At 50.6% G+C, this 16,939-nt stretch overlaps 1 protein-coding gene across 3 annotated transcripts in view; it reads left to right on the forward strand.

The window, feature by feature from the left end:
* PDLIM1 (PDZ and LIM domain 1) overlaps window positions 1–16,591 on the forward strand; it is a 43,992-nt gene extending 27,401 nt beyond the window's left edge. For 2 of the 3 annotated variants that reach the window (XM_035897330.1, XM_009642019.2), the window contains exons 4-7: window positions 4,337–4,527; window positions 10,989–11,143; window positions 14,269–14,386; window positions 15,991–16,590. In XM_035897330.1, coding sequence (XP_035753223.1) covers window positions 4,337–4,527; window positions 10,989–11,143; window positions 14,269–14,386; window positions 15,991–16,177 — 651 coding nt within the window. In that variant the 3' untranslated portion in view covers window positions 16,178–16,590. Of the gene's footprint in view, window positions 1–4,336; window positions 4,528–10,988; window positions 11,144–14,268; window positions 14,387–15,990 lie in introns of all 3 variants that reach the window. The other variant, XM_035897329.1, reaches the window with a different exon arrangement.
* The last annotated feature ends 348 nt before the right edge of the window (window positions 16,592–16,939 follow it).

Consider the following 16,939-nt stretch of genomic DNA (forward strand, 5'->3'; position numbering starts at 1 on the left):
CCCTGCTTTGGGGAGAGGCTGCCTGACCCCTCATGTCTCTGTTTAGTTTATTTAGCAAGTGCAAAAAGGCTCCAGGTTTTTCCTGTTCCTGGTGGTGGTGAGGTCAGCGCAGCTGGGATGGCCTTGGCCGCATCGCTGGATGGGTCCCAAGAGCCCACCCTCACCCCAGCCTGCCCCCAGCCTGCCCGAGGGCACCTGGGGCCACGGAGCCTGAAGCCATCCACGGAGGCTTTATGCCCGTGATGCATGGGATGTGCCCCAGCTCAGCTGGTGGAGGGGGCTCATCCTGGGCTGTCCATCCATCTGTCTGCTTCCCTGACAGCTGGGAATTTCCCTGGAACGCTGTGCTCCAATTCCTGGGATGAGCAGGTCCCATGGTGGTGGTGACATCCATCTCTAGTGCGCGGTGAGGAGGAAGCAGCCACCCACGCCGCTGGCCGACCCCAGGCACGTAGGTGGTGGCCAGCACGGCTGTGGGGGTTTCACAGGCTGGGCCTCAGTGTTACCGAGCGTGGCCTGGCGCGAGCGGGACAAAAGGGAGGAAGGGGCCATTGTTTTCCCAGATAATTCCCCATGACGCAGCCTGCAGCCGCGGCGGTAGGAAATGCTGATGTGCTTCCTGTCCTGGCGCGGGGACGTTGTCCCCATCCCGGCAGCCTGGCACAAAAAAATCCCCGCCAGGAGGGCTGGGCTGCAGGGGAAGCCCCTCGGTGCCCAGCTGGAAGGGCTGCGGTGCAGCACCTGGAGTGCATGGGGGTGGTCCCCACCGGCCCTCCGGAGGGTTCTGCCACCAACAGCTGGCACCAGAAACCCCATCAGGCAGGAGACCTGTTTGGCCTGAAGCCAGGGTACTGCAAACCTTGTTTGTCCTTGGGACTGGGAAGTAGGTTTTTTTCTCTGGGATGGGGAGATTTGCCTGGAGGACTTGGGAGCATGACAGATCATGCTCCAAAGACACTTGGAGCTTGTTCGTATAGAGGAGGCAGATTCAGGTAGTGAGGAGGTATTGTAGGAATGGCTCCTGAGTGGCCTTGCTCATGTTGGAAGTCAGTTTCTGCCCAACAGAGGACTTGCAGAAGATTGAGCTATTGAACTCAGCTGGATGTGGATTAGTGGAACTGCAGCAATGCTTTGTGCTCAGCCGTTGTCTTCTGGTTTACAGCGTCCTCATGTCATGTGGCTTATTTTCCTCCTTGAAAGTCCACTTCATTTTAGAAAGTGAAGCAAGATGAGACCTCTCTGAGTTCAGAAGCAGCGCCCTGGTGGAGAAGCTTGTGCAGCTGCTAATGCGTTTTAGCTTGGGCTGGCCACTCCGTCAGCCTCTCTGAAGACACACCTCAGCAAAGGAAGGTATCTGTGCAGACAAAGTGTTCTAACTGTCACAGTATCAGTTTATACATAGTATAGCAATGTTTTTGTACTAACATTTTGCTTGCTGGTGGACAGGTTTTGGGGAGTTTCATATTTCTGACTTATTTTTTTTCCCCAGTATTAAATCAGAGACTCTCACATAAACACAGGATTCCAGGAGCTGGGGGTTTAACAAAACTTCTGCACAGCACAGGGCCTGGATTGGCAGTTCTGGTAAATCCCTAGGTAAATACATTTGACAGTGAGAACACGTTGTCTTTTGATCTTGGGATCATGAAAGCACTTGTTCTTTGCAAATTCCTTCCACAGCTTGAGCAGAAAGAGCAGCCTGGTGTGATGGGAAGTGCTGGAGAATTTGGATTATCTAAATGCCCTTTATAACATTGCTTACTTGTCTGTAGACTCTTGGGTTGTACACCTTCTTACACCTTCTACACTGTTCTCCAGATGGAATTTTTCTAATCTAATCTTCAGACACCACCTTCTGCACCAATATGCCTATTTAGCCTGTTATAAACTCCTTCATAGTCAGTGGACTTTATCCACGAGAGCTCCTACAGATGTCCTGACACTTTTGAAAGCTTTGTTTATGGTCTCGGATGTTATTACATGGCAGAAAACCCACCTGGTGGCCAAAAGTAGGCCAAAATCTCCTATGTGGATTCTGTGCCTGAGTGCGCATTGCAGTTCTTCTGGAGTCAAGGCACTAGTGTGATTTCAGTCCCTCTCTCCCATCTGGCTGTCTATTTTCTCAATGCTTGTACGAACTTACTTAAACATCCTTGAGACCTCCATCACTGTCAAACTGATTTAGGCTTGGCTGACAGATTCAAAGGTCCTTGGTGGGGGTGGGAACATGCATGTGGAATATATGGACTGTATAACTGAGATGCCTTACTTCCTTAGGAAACCAGAATTAAAAAAAAAAAAACAAACCTCTAAATTACTTCCCTTTCTCTAATTCTTGGTGAATTCTTAAACGTTGCTGCAATACAGGTTGTGACATGATTTCAACTTTGAGCCTATTTAACCTAAGAGTATAATCATCCCTTTAGTCTAAAACTTCTGCCCTCTGTCTTTTATTAAACTATTTACGTGCACGTCTGAAACCCTCTCCTATTTGTGGCCTCCAAATGGTGGGCTAACATGTGTATGTAATGCTGATATAAGCTCGCTGATACTTTTCCCTATGGTGTGATATACAGGCTGAAGTAATTTTTTTTTTTTTTACTAAAATCCACAGTTTCTGCCATGGGAAAGACTTATTTTTATGAGTGCTATTATGTGCTTTGAATGAGATTGCAACAAAGGGAGATTAGCTAATTACTCCAGGGTCTTTCTTCCTTTGGTGTGTGGGAAAGCTTCGTGGCTGACATCCATAGGCATCGGCCAGACAGCCGTGGGAGAGCAGTCCCACTGCCCCACACCTGAATGTCTTGAGCTGCCCCACTGATTTCAAATGACTTGTAACTCATGAGTAACTCACTGGATCCATGCCGCTCTTCTCTGAGGGATCCTATGCTGTGCTTGATGCCATAAATAGCATTTGAGTGCCGTGAAGCGAGATGACTCCCATCTGTCAGTCTGGGAATGCTAGCTAGTTGCTTAAGGAAATCTGGGGACATAAAAGTAATATAAAGAAAAATCTGCAGGGGAATTTAGTCATCCTTGTTTCTAGTGAGTGTTTATGCTGTAACTATAGCTTTATCAAAAGTATGCCATGAGGTGTTCAAAGGGCGGTGAAGGCTCACTTCGCTGCTGCAGAAGTCAGCGCCTGTATGGAGTGGGAGGGGGAACCGGTTGTGTTAATTAGGGCTGGGAGCCATGGGCCAGCATGTTAAGAAGGGCCCTGTTTCATCCTGTGCCATTGGGCGTTAGCCCTCTAGTGAAGCCATTCCCCATCTCTACAGCTGGCTGAAACATTTCAAAAATGCACATTTTGGTGCCATCGTTCAGCCCCGGATATTTCAGCCGCCTCTGTGAATGTTAGTCCTTTCTTCTGCCTGCTCCAGTGAGGCCCCACTGTGCTTACTCCTTCCTTTGGTCAAGCATCTTCTCTGGGGAGAAGTAAGTCCTGGATGTTGTTATCTCTGCCCCAAGGCTGCTAATTCCCAGACTGATGATGTGACTTATAATTTTCCCCGTTTTTGTTAGTGCTGCCTGTGATTCAGAAGAGTCTTACCTCATGTCTTACCTAACTTGGGTTTGGCCCCTTTCTTATTAAATTGTAACCAGTGTTTCTAAGTGTGCGTTAATACCTCTGGCAGCCTCCAGTTTGCAGCGAACCCAGAATGTCTGGGTGATACCTCGTACTTCTGGCGCTGAAGAGATCGCTGGCATTTAGCTGTCACTGTCTGTGGACAGTCTTTTGTATTAACGAGAGTCATCTTCCCACCTTTGCTTTCGGAACTTCTTGTCCAGAAAGTCCAAAGCTGTTTGTCAAAGGCAGATGTCAACCTCAGTCTTGGCTGAAGGAGCAGACGTGCTCCAGAGCATTTGTAGTAATGACAAAGCTGTTCTTTTTCGGTTGCCCTTATCTAAGGAAAGCCAAACTTTCAGATGTCATTGAAGAATGCTCCTCTTTCTGCCCCTCATCTTCACTTCTCCACAGAAATCAGCCCTGCTTTCAGAAATTGCAGGGAATGCTTGAAATCTGTAGTCTTGCATAGGAGCTCCCAGGCATGTGGCAGCTTGAGCTAATAGCCCTGGCAGTGTTTCTGAGCTAAGTTCCCGGCATGTCAACTCTGAAATGTCCTGAAGGTCAGCCTGAAGCTGTCCAGGACGGGGCCAGGGGCCCTCATGACATGTGGAGGACGCTTGCCTGCTTCAGTGGGCATGGTTGCGTGCTCCTCGGCTGACAGGCAAAGGCCACCGTTGCAGCAGCCGCTCGCTCTGGGCTGCCCCATCGCACCCCACCTGCATGCCTGAGCACCTCTGATTTTTGCCTCTGCTCCTTTGCATGCAGGAAATAAGGCACATAGGAAGTGCACACAACCGGAGCGCGGTGCCCTTCACTGCTGCCACGGCTTCTTCCCCCAGAGTGATCACTGCTCAGTACAACAGCCCGGCAGGCCTCTACTCCTCAGAGAACATCCAGACCTTCAACAGTGCGGTGGAGTCAAAGACATCACCTGGGGCCTTGGAGCCTACCAAGCCGTAAGTATCTGCCTCGCCTCCCCTCCCCTTCCTGCCCAGGCCCCCAGGGGAAGGCTCCAGGAGACGCGAGTTTGCTGCGAGGGTACCAATTCGTTAACCAGAAAAGCTCTCTTTCAGGACAAGGGAAGGAGCAGAGGCATGAGTGTGGACGTGGTTCCCAGAGGCAGGGCTCAGAGGAGCGGGGAACGCTTCATGAGATGCAGAAATGAAATTAATGCTGTTGTGTTTCTTTGTTTAGCAGAGACCGACGCAGTTTCCGCGTGCGTTCAGCATGACATGCCAGCCCGCTGGTCTGAACAGGTGCCTGAGAGCGCGTTACGAGTACTTTGGAAAGTTAGCGTTTTGTGCTGGCTTTGCGGGCGATGCGGGGCAGGAAGGGTGCGGCTAGCGCAGGAGACACGTGCATCCCCGTTCCTGGCTGCCCTGGGATCCATAGGCAGGCTCTGCCTCAGTTTGGGTCTATTTTTTATTATTGAACCTTGTTTTTCACAGGAGTTTTTAAAAGTAGCTGAAACATTCATACCTGTGTGAGTGATATTTTATATGGGATTGGAAAGGGTCCCAACCTTAAAAGGGCCTGTTGATTTTTGGGGTTGCCTGTCACCAAAGACATTACTTTATCCCAGAAGTCTAAAGTGCCTCTTTTTTCATTGGAAACAATAATCCAGGAGCGTTCTGAAATCTTCCTGGCTGTGTTGATCAAGCTGCTTAGCTGCCCCAAGTCTCTGTACAGCAGTACCAAACTACCGGGAAGACTTTGGCCACTTTTACAACAAAAGCTGCAAGACCAATGCTTTAGGGGATACTCTGCTGAATTCCTGACTTGTGAATGGGGAGGCAAAAGTAACTTCAGCCTCTGCTTTCGCAGGGCACAAAGGTCTGAGATTGTGATTAACACAAGCCTGAAAACTCGCCCCTGACTGAAACCAGCTTCTTGCACTGGCAGCCCCGTCTGCAGCATGGGCCCTTCTAGGCAGAGTTACGGTGCTACAGCTGGCAGACGAGGTGACAAATGTTTGTTCCTCGTTTGCTTCTGGTAGACCTCAGCACCCTCATTCACAGGGGCTGAGCAAGGACGAGGGACATCTGACTTTGCGTTAACTTGATGGGACCATTTGGCTGTCAGATACCACCTCTGGTCTAGTCTGGAGTCCCCTCCAGGTGAGAGGACTCCCTGGAAGCCAGGTGTATTTGGCTGGAAATGTGTTGGTGATCTCTCTTGCTTGCAGGGCTCAGCAAAGCGGTGGGTTTCCGCTAGTGCTGTGGCTCACCATGCTCCTCCTAGCAGGAAGATCCATTGCCAGCCCTGCCACTTGTGGGTTACATGGCATCTTTTTCATCTCTCCCGTGCTGAAACACAGCTCTGGATGAGACCTATGATGCTAATACATTTCTGTTTACAGAGTTATTAAAAGCAAATTAATTGCTCCTGGTTTTCAGTGAGAGCCAGGGGCCTCACCCTGCCATTAAAAACCCACTGTGGCCTCCCCGGTGCACAAGCACAGGATGTGTAGGTTCTCCCTTCACACAGCCTTCCAGCTGCCTTTAAATTCCTGCCGGTTTGTTTTGCTGAGTTGTTTGTACATGGCCGACCTTGCTCTGGGTTTACCTGGCATTTATCTGCATCCCCATCCGGCACCCAGCAGACACACAGCCTATCTGAACCCGGCAACCCCATCTTCCCACCGCACATGGTGACGTGACAAGGGGATCTGGCCCGTGGTCCATCCCTAGAGGGTGGTACAGACAGAAACACCAGCAAACATCTCCACTGGATTTGGTGTCACAAAGCAGGCGGGGAGGGCGGGGAGAAGCCCCATTGCTGAGCATATCTGTTTTGGGATTGGAGGTGAGGTTGCCCCTCGGCAGGGCGCCCAGGCTAGCTCTGGGAAGGGCAGCAGGGAAGGTGGCATTCCCTGGCTGGGCAGTGGGACCATGAGTGTGTGCTCACGTAGCTAGTTCATAGTGAAACCCCTGCTGCCATGTCTTCGTTGCTTTTACAACCCCTGCATTTGCTCATCAGTAGAGCGACTGCATTTTAGTTTTTTGTGTGGACACACCTGGAGCATGAGACCAGAGCCACAGCGTTAGCCAGAAGCCTGTAATGTAAATTCATGTATGCAGTGGTGTGTCCCTCCAGTGCAAGGAACAGACAGTAGTCAGCAACCGCTTGTATCGCTTGGAGTATTTTGTTTATCCCTTCATTAATTTCTTCCTTCTTTCCTTTCTTCCTTGTCTGCATTTTGTCCTCAATTCCACAATGCAAAACCCCAATGAACCCCCAAACAACCACAACTCAAACTGCCCACGCCAACGCGTGGGCCCACAGGCGCCCATCACTGACCAGCGCGATGCGGGCTCCCTTCGCCTCCATCTATAACCCTCTGCAGGCGCAGACCTCCGAGCCGCTGCAGCGCAGGCACAGCACCTCCTCCCTCCCCAGCCAGGTTCGAGTGGGGCCCCAGCAGCTGAAGCGTGCGGCCCAGGTCTGCCCCAACAGCCCCGTGGAAGTGGAGGTGCCGGGACTCAAAGTGCTGCATGTGCAGTTCAATTCCCCCCTGCAGCTCTATTCGCAGAGCAACATCATGGACTCCCTCCAGGGGCAGATCTCTTCCGTTAGCCCCGATTTCCCCAGGTAACCTGCCCGCTGCGTCTGCAGCCGGCTCAGCGCATCCCTTCATCCGCATCTCAGTGTCCACGAGTGCCTCGTCCTGTGTGTGGCTCACGGCACTGGCCAGTCACAAGGAAGCAGCATTTACATTTCACCTTCCTGACATTAGTGCATGACTCTTCACAGGAGCTTTCTCTGCATTGCGTCCATGTCCAGCGCCACGGGAAGCACCAAAACATCATTTCAGCCTGTTGGTGTGTCCATTGCCCCCTGCGCACCTGTGCAGCAGGGCCTTGCCAGCAGCTGGTGGCTTTCCTGGAGGAGCCAGCTGCAGCAGATGGGTTGAAAGCCGCTGTTTCTCCGGCACTGAAACGATTGTTGTTGTTTGCGACTGGAAGGTGCTGTCGCACGTGTCCTTGTGCTTTTGTTTCACTGGCTGCGGGCTGGGCCATGGGTGTGCGCTGGGCATGCTTCATTTCAGGCTGAAGCAGGTCCCCGTGGGTCTCCATCTTTGGCTGATAACACCCATGAGTTTGGAGCAGCCTGAGCAGGCACTAGGCACATGGAGGAGCCAGTCTGCATTCCCACCCCTGCCCACTTGCCTGCACAGGCTGCTGTTCTTGGGGCTGCCTCTTTGCACATAGGAGTGGAGGATGCTCAACGTGCTCCCAGGTCTGCAGGACCTGTGGAGAGCCTCAGCATTGCAAGGCCTGGGTGCTCTTTGGTGTTTGCTTTGTGGCAGCTGGGAACCAGCTGGCCCGTGCCTCTAAATGACAGCCCGCAGGGTTTTACAGGGAGGACTTCAGTATCAAGACGGGTGAAGCAGAAAGCACGTTTAGCCATATCACAGGAGGGCTCCCATCAAGGCTGAATTGTTTCAGAAGACGTGAACGTTCAGCAGAGTGACCCTGCTGTGTGACCAAGCAGCTTGCAGCCATGTGCTGCAGGGAGGTGGTCAGCCCCATGGCCTCCGTGGGACAGAGTGAAAGAGCACAGCCAGACCTCACAGCTCCTCGGCTGCTCGCAGCCCCCTCCTGGGCTGAGCATAGCGTCTTTCAAGGCAGAAGAGTTGGCGTCCTCACCCATGGACCCACGCACCCAAGCTTTGCTCTGTGCCCGCAGCCAGGAGATAACGGGAGGCTGTGGATTTACTCCTGCCTTGTTACTCAGCCCAGTTACTTGCTGTAAGTCACTGCTCTGGCTTGCAGTCAATGCGGTGCCTGCCAGGAGCGGTCAGGCTCTGCTGGCTGGCTGTGCTGGTCGGGACAGCCGACAACGCTCACGGAGGAGCCCAGGCATCAGCAATTGTTTCGCCGCAAAAGCGAGTGCTCCAAGTACCGGGCCTTCCTGGAGCCCAGCACTGAGATCCTTGTAGGCTTTACAAAATGTGCTAGCATAAAATAGTAAATTGCCATTAATAAAGAATAAGCTGTGCTTTTCTGAAGACACTGTGCGAGGCTGTGTCTTTATAGTTTTTATTACCATCTTCTTGCCAACTTTCAAAGCTCAGTGACCCAGTCTTAGTCAGCGTTGCAAGTTGCCCATGGTAGAAGCAGTGAAATCCAGTAATGGTTGTGGGAGTCTGAAATCCAGTAATGGTTGTTGGAGTTGTCCCCTACCAAGTTTCTGCATCGGGGAACTCCTGCGCATGGAAAAGGACACCAGTTGCTGGTGATGGCTGCAGATAAAGTACCTGTGTTAGCAGGAGGTGCCGTAAATCAGCCAACACATGGAGACTCGTTATTCTGCAGGCACAATTCCTGTGCCTGTGGCTTTGCCCAGTCAAAAGGTGCATGTGCTTTTTGGTGGTGGTTTGGGTTTTTTTTTTCCCTTTAAGCAGCATAGCCTTCTGCCCCAACAAGTTGAGGTATTTCACTCTGCTGGTGCAAATTCTAGGATTTGGGGTTTTTTTATAGTCTTCCATAAATCTTGTATATGCAAATATGTATCTGTAGGGCGCATACCTGGGGGAGCTGATCTGTATGGTTTGCACACTGTCACAATGCATGGTTGAAATGTGATGGCTTTGTTTGACTCTGGTGCTCTTTAAGATGATTTAGCCTTTGCTTTTTGAGCGCATGTTAGTGAAACATTCTTAGTATGCAAACCGCAATGACAGGCTTCTTGCCTAATGTTTTTATGGGTAGATAGAGTGGTGGGATTATATGAGTTTACATAAGATGAATGTAATGTGGGGCATGGATTCATTTGGGATGACCTAGGATGTTTTCTATGTAATAGAAGGCACATCATTATTCTATTTTGGACAGAAGGCTTCAGTAAATGAGAGTCAGCCTTCAAGGGGTCAACTGCTTGCAAGGCTAATGTGCTTCCTGCTCCACTGAAAATTACTAAAGATGGAAACATTTTCTGAAATTCTTCTTAGGGAAATAGCATTTTATAGCACGTGCGATGATTTTACCTCTGATGGTTGAAGAGTTTATTATGTAGCGTAACTCCCAGATGACTCAATTGCACATTGGCATGGAAAGTATGCAGTTGCCTCCTCAAGAAAAAGATTTCCCTCTGCAATTTAGTCTGAACTTCAGGATGTTTGTGTACTTTTCAGGCAATCACAGGGTGCAGGGACAGTGAAACCTAATAGACCATTTACATTTATAAGGCTGCATTATGTAATTGAGCTGTCAGAGGAGACTTGTCAGCTGTGTCATTTTTCCAGAGATGTTTTCTTCCATCCACAGAATACAAAGCAGGGAGGAACCTCCCGTGTCGTTTAGTCCATCTCCTAGCCCAGCATTTGGTCAATTTAAACCATTGATTTAAATCATTCCCAGCAGATATTTGTCCAGACTCTTTTAAAATCCTTTAGTATGGAGGTTTCTCACCTGTCCATGGCAATCTATTTCCTCTGGTGTTTTGGTGTCTGTCTGCTGGAAGGCTTTTCCCAAGGGATATTCTGAATATCCTCCTGTGGTTTAAAGCCTATAGTTTATCCTGTACCCACTGGACTTTGGAGAACATCTGCCTCCAGCCCCATTTTTTTACCCTAAAGACCCTTCTGGTGGCACAACAGCCACTCTTCCAGCCTCCCTGCACTGTGAAAACCTGCCCCAAAGCACCTCGGGCTCCGGGCTGAGAGTGCAAATCCCTCCTGACGTGAGCGGCAGCAGCGGTGCCTGAGGAGACAGCTGAAAGGAGGGCTAGTCTTAGATTGCCGAAATCTCCTCTGCCCTTAACTTGCTCATTAGCCTTAGCTAAGTGCTGTAAATGTGCTGTGGCTCAGAGCCTCCACCTGTAGAACAGAAATAATCACACTCACTTGAAAACCAAATTAAATTACTGCCAGTCGGGGGATCTTTTACTTTTAGATCCTGCAGCCGTTAGTTTGCAAAGGTGGCCTTTAGGACCAATTCATAGTATACTTGCAAAATTTCTTTTTAATGGAATAAAATCTACTTAATTTGAGATTCACAGCGGTGTAAGGTGGCAGTCTAAGGTAGTTTATGCATGCAGAGATGGCACAGCTACCATGTGGGATTCCCATCCCAGCACAGGAGTTCTTCATTTTCCCATTAACAGAGCAGTGATTTCCTGGGTGAAGGTTTTAGTTTCTGGAGTGTATAGTGACTGCGAAGCAGGGAGAGCACTCAGGGACTGGCCAGAGGACCCTTTGGCGGTGGGTGTGGGGGTAGCCCAGCGTGCCGATCCCCCCCGGGCTGCAGCTGCCTCGTGCGAGCACACCCAGCACCTCCGTGTTTTATGGCGTCCTGTTGTGCGTTTGTTTGGCACGTTCATTCTTCAGTCACCCGATGCATTGTGAAAATTCTGCTGGAGGAACTGGCTTTAGTTTTCAGCCGTTTAACAAGTGTGTTCTCTGTTCCTTCTTCAGTTTAGATCAGCATAACCAGCCCCCAGGCGGCATCGTCATAGATAGAGAATCTGAGGTTTACAAGATGCTCCAGGAGAATCAAGAGTCAAATGAGCCACCCAGACAATCTGCTTCCTTCCTTGTGTTGCAAGAGATTTTGGAGTCAGAAGAGAAAGGTAAGTGCTCGCCGCACTCCCAATCAGAGTGTGCTCTTCCCTTTTGCTGTTCCTTGGGCTGTGTACAGTGTTCGAGAGTAACAGCTAAAACTTTGTTTTCCTTCCTTAGCTGGTGATTGTTGAAGGTAGCGTGTGTAGATGGTTTCCACAGCAGCACTCTTTCACTAACTTTACTCCTAAATTTCCTCTCTTTGATTCGTTTCAGTGTCTATGGGCCCATATCATTTCTTACTCACTGAGTGCTCAACAAATAAACCTCTACAACATTTAGTTATCAAGAAGGAATTTTAAAAGTTGCAAAACCCCTACTTTCTAAAATTTTGCCACTTTAAAGATAATACTCACTGATTAAAGACCATCTTAGATTCAAGACTTTGAATGGTACCACAAGATAGGGCTCTCCAGTGAGTCCTAAAGCTTCTGATCTCCATCCGTCTACACAAGAAAAAGGATCCACTTATGCAGCTGAATGTAAAAATATAGAAGCTGGCTTACAGTGAACAGTTCATAGCTTTTAATCTCTGAAACTTCACTCTGCTTGGCATTCTTGATCTGACATCTGGACTTCTGTGGTTCAGGGCTATAGACTTTAAGATAAAAAAGCCAATTAACTGAGGTAGGGGCCAAATCATACTCTCTTCTCCCCTTGAATAAAATAAAATAAACAAATAAATAAAAGAAAGAATTCCAAGAATGGCTTTTTTTCCTTAGGCCAGTTAAGACTTTGTCTTTTGTGTTATTAGCTTGGCAGTGGAATGTTCCATTTCATCCAACAAAAGCCTGGTGCTGAGATATTTGCCACAAAGGGAAGCAGATCAGCCAAGTGCTGGTAGGTCTGAAGGCTCTGTAAGGAAAGAGCAAAATGAAGGAAATAAGGAAGCAATAGGAAGAAAGAAACCAGGATCTTGGAGTCTTTAATGTGCTGTTAAGATTCCTACCTGAAAGCATCCTTTAAATACTGAGTGTTTGCAACTTGCCCTTCAGGGTTCAGCTCCTGCATGTAAGGGACTGGAGTAGTCGGGACTTCTCACACATCCAGGGTCCTCCCCCATGCTTAGTAGTGCTGAAGAAGATAAGAAGCAAAAGCCTCTCTATTTTATCTTTCTTTGAAGATTTGCAGCATTGTTGGGATTCTTTGGCACAAGGTTTGCCTGTCCGATCACAGGCCAGGATAGGCTTTGGCATTGCTCCACCGTGAGCCGATAATCACCCGCACGACACAGGGCCAGGAGGTTACGCAGCCCCAGAGGAATGTCTGTCCTGAGGAGACAGTGCCCCTGCCTGCCCCATCGCTCGGCCGGACTCAAACACCACTGCTGCTGAGTCAGAGCGTGTCCGCGCCGATAAACAGCAGATAAATAGCACGTTTGTTGTCCGCTTCTTCAAGCCTGTCTTCAGGCAATGGCTTGTGAGTAGCAGCAGGGAACTACCTCCTCAGCTGGGACAGGTCCCTCGGGCATCGCTGGCTGTACCGGCTGTGCTGACTTACACCAGCTGAAAGCCTGGCCCCCAGCATGGGGTCTATGGGTGGGTGCTGGTGCGTGGAAGCCCCACGGCTGGTCTGTGTTTAGTCCCGACCCTGCGCTCCTAGGTGGAGGGTGTTTTGCAGGGTGGAACAGGTGACGCTTCCTGTGCGTATTTGATTAAGCTGATTCCTTTAGAGAGGTTTAAAAACATGCTGTCAATGTTGTTGAGGGGGTGAAGGTGCTGTTTGAGGCAGAGGGAATGAGCAAAGGTGATAGGGAAGAGCCTGAAAATGTGGTTGCTGCTGCTTCCTTTCCAGCAAGGGTCACTTGCAGTAACACTGCCGGAGGCCAGGTGCTTCCTGCTGTGTTTGGAGGGGGCATGGGCTGTTGCCCCCATTAGGGAACTTGTACCTCTGGACCTGCATCTCTGCATGGAGCTGGGTGCAAGCCTCTGAGCTGAACACTGCCCAGAGGCCAAGCAGCGCAGTGTCACCCACCCCACGAGTGAGCGATGGCACTGGGGACACTCTCTGCACTCAGATGGGTGACAGGGAGGTGCAGTGGGCGGTTCCCCAGCTTTTCCCCTCAGCTCTTGTCAGGGGTGCTGCCCCGGACTGACTCATGCCCTGACCTTGCTGGTCACCAGGGTGTGCCTTTGGAGAGTTTGTCCTTCCCAGGACACCAGGAACAACTGGAGCAGCGCACTCTTGGGTCAAGACTAGTCAGAAGGGTTTACCCCAGTCTGAGGTGGCACAGGTCTGCCCATCAGCCCCCTCTGTTTCTGGGGAAACATCGTGGGAGTCTCTGCAGCCCTCCTTCCCTTGTTGCCTGGTACCAAACCTCTTGCACAAGTCGTATGAACAAGAGTAGTCACATCAGTGGTGTCATTTTGCAAGAGGCTTCTTTTTCACTGCAGATATTTAAAGAAGGCTTCTATCCTGCATCTAGGATCCACTGCTGTTGTAGGCATCCAGGTCAGCAGAAGTCTCCTGCAAAGGACCTGCAGAACATCCCTGCCCCAGAGAGGTTGCACTAGGGGGATACCATTCCTGGAGCATGCTACACAGCAGTAGGAGCGCTGGTTGTCCCCAGTGTCCCAGGGCCCTGCCACAACAAGGAGTTTGTTAACCAACTCTTCCAGGAGTCTTGGGGGAGGCAGCATCACCGTACACCAGGCAGCAGACTGGAGAAAGGACTTGGACAGTCCTCCCTAGTCTGCCAGGACACCCACCTCCTCTTTCTGAGCCCAAATCTGGTGATCGGCTTGACTCTGTGTGTGTGAGATGAGGACATGCCAGGCAGACTCTGGTGCTGCCAAGGCTGGGGCTGAGGCTTGGCTTTGCTTTGTGCATCTGTGCATGCGAGACACATCAGCCAAAGTCTGCTAGGCTTTTAAGATGAGAAGAGACAGTATCATCTCCTCTGACTGCCTGCAGTCTCAGGCCCTCGGGCTTCCACGGCCAGCTTCAGCTGTGTCCCCTTCCTTCTCTCCCTCCTCCCCCTACATCCCTAAATCCTTGCCCCCTTTCCATGCATGAATCCCTGTCTCAGAGCTGGGGTTAAAGAACATCACTCCTCCCTAGCAGAACATCTGCTTGGGAGGAAGAGCCTAGAGCCACGCATCTCACATGCTCTGAAGCACTCTCCTTCCACCCCCAGGAGACCCTACCAAGCCATCTGGATTTAGGAGCGTCAAAGCCCCCACCACAAAGGTGGCCTCATCAATCGGGAATGCCCAGAAGCTGCCCATGTGCGAGAAGTGCGGATCTGGCATTGTGTAAGTAAGGCTGTCCCTGGGGTTGCAGGCTGTGGCCCAGCATCCCATGCCTGTGCAAGGGGCTGAGGTGCTGCACCTGAAACACTTCACCTTCCCACGTCCAGTGCATCCAGGAGCTGGCTCAAGGCATGTTTATTCTCACCAGCTTGATAACGCTAACTCTGCAGTTCCCTGCAGTGAGGCAGGAGCCAGGTTTCCCTCTACAGATCCATAGCAGTAGAAACCCCATCCCTGTCAGACAAACCTTGAGACAGTTGTTGCTGCCATGTTTTGCTTCCTACATGAAGTCTGTTTACAGCACCTGGAAACCACCTGACCTTTCCATTCAGGGCCTGTATATTTAATGATTTTCATGTCTTGGCACTCCCAGCCAGGGGGTGGGGACTTGCCCTGGTGGTCAGAGGCAACGTGGACTGGGAGAGCTGCATTCTGCTGCCCACTCTGCTGTAAGACCACACACCTCTGCTGTGTCTACACAGACATCATTTTTGTTGGTTTTATGTGGGCATGTCCAACTCAGAGCACAGTGAGGCGTGAGTTCAATACAGAGCTGCTGGATCATAAGTGTGACAGCAGGAGGGACCCAACCTATGTCTTTGATTCACTGTTCAGTTTCTCAACCACAGACTCTTCCCTACAACCCCCTCAGCTTAACAGTTGGCTCCAGTAGGCAAGTGCTGGTAGCCCACCTGCATGGTCATGGAGAATTCGGATTTCTCCCATGCCGCAAGCTATGGGATTGTTGCTGAGACCCACTATGCTGTGACTGCATGGTCCTGGCATGCCTGGAACACCAAGGACTGGCAGAGTCATTATAGAGGCAATGCATAGCCTGTAAAATATGAATCGGAGACAAACCCTACAATTATTCTACCAGCTGGGTAGATCTGGAGAGAAAGCACAGGGCTATGAATAGCTCTGAAAGCTAATGAATTATGGAAAATATAGCTGGCTGCTGGAACAAAATTATACTCCTGGCAAATTGTTGTGCTGCTGCTGGTGGTAGTTAACAAGTTGCTATGTAGTTTTCCTCATCATCTGCTGGGTTAAACTATGAAGTTGTCCAGTAAGAGCTGGCCCACATTTGGCTGGATCCATTCACTGCAGCTCCTGAGCAGCAGCATCTGAGATCGGAGCCAGGATCTGGTCTCTGTGCTTCTCCCATGCATACCTGGTGTGTCCATCCCTAGCAAAGGGGCCATGCCTGCCTGTGCAACCCTCGGTTGGTGGTGGCAGTTGTTTCTGGCTGTGTTCTGCAGTCCAATTGGTTTGCACTTGGATTTTGCTCCCCCAGATGGTCAAGCTGCCTGTCATTTGATGCAGGGCATTTGAAGGCTGTTGCGCTGTCTGCAGCCGTCAGCTGAAGATGCCAGCCCAGTGATTCTTGCCACCACAGGCGATAGGACTGTCCCTGTGAAACTTAGGCAGGCCAGTGCTAGGAAACACTTCCCAGAGGAGGGCTCCATGCAGGCACATGTTGGACTCTAAAAGTGCTGGTAACATCTGCCTGACCGGAGGTAGGGCCTACGCTTTGACTTGTCAGGAACAGGAGAGAATTGCCCACCTTCAGTGCCGGGGTGGGTCTGGGCTGGGGGGGGCCCCAGAGGGGTCTTTGTGAAGATCCGGGACAAGCAGCGTCACCCTGAGTGCTACGTGTGCAGCGACTGCGGCACCAACCTCAAGCAGAAAGGACACTTCTTCGTGGAAGACCAAATCTACTGCGAGAAGCACGCCCGGGAGCGGGTGGTTCCCCCGGAGGGCTACGAGGTCGTCACTGTCTTCCCAAAGTAAACGGTGCTGCTCACAAAGCCAGTGTGGATGGTTTCCGGGCTGCTTTTCTTGGAAAGCATCGTCCCTGCCCTCCCCCCCGCCGAATCTTGTTTGCAATAAGGAATGCTAGGCATGGCTTTGAATTTCCTTGCCATTATTAATTCTCCATCTGTTCACATGAGATGTCACTAATTGTTCAACATTCTTTTCGTCTCCTCTTTCACTGTTTGGTTTGTGGTTTTTTTTTTTAATACACAGAAATTTTTAATTTTTTTTTCCCCTCTTTTGTGCTGTCAATCGCACAGGAAAATCACAGGCCACAGTCAAATTACAACTCTTCTGCATCCCAGTTATTTGCCTTCTGTTTGCATTCAATAAACGGGGTGAATCCATAAGGCAGCTGTGTCTGCTTTCTCCTGGTATCCCTCTGCACTGGACCGGGGTTCCCAGGGCAGCAGAAGAGGTGCCCAGTGCATGACGGGTGGGAATTACAAAATTGAGTCAAATGGATCTCGCAGGCAGCATTAGCAGCTGCCTGCTGGCACCCAGCATGGGCCGGGTGGGCACAGCCAAGCCACAGGCCATGGCTGGCACTGATGGCCTGTCCCTGGTGCCTCCTCTGCATCCAGCACTGCTCTGTGGTGACGGGACCGGGACCAGTGCTTCCCATTACCACATCACCCAGGTGCCCCTCCGTTCCCCACAGTCACAAACTGAGCTCGGAAAAAAATGTCGACACTTGCTGGAAACCAGGGCACCCTGGCGCAAAGGGGAGGTTTGAGT

The sequence above is a fragment of the Egretta garzetta genome, unplaced genomic scaffold, assembly GCF_000687185.1.
Source record: "Egretta garzetta isolate BGI_Z169 unplaced genomic scaffold, ASM68718v1 scaffold56, whole genome shotgun sequence".
NCBI lineage: Eukaryota > Metazoa > Chordata > Aves > Pelecaniformes > Ardeidae > Egretta > Egretta garzetta.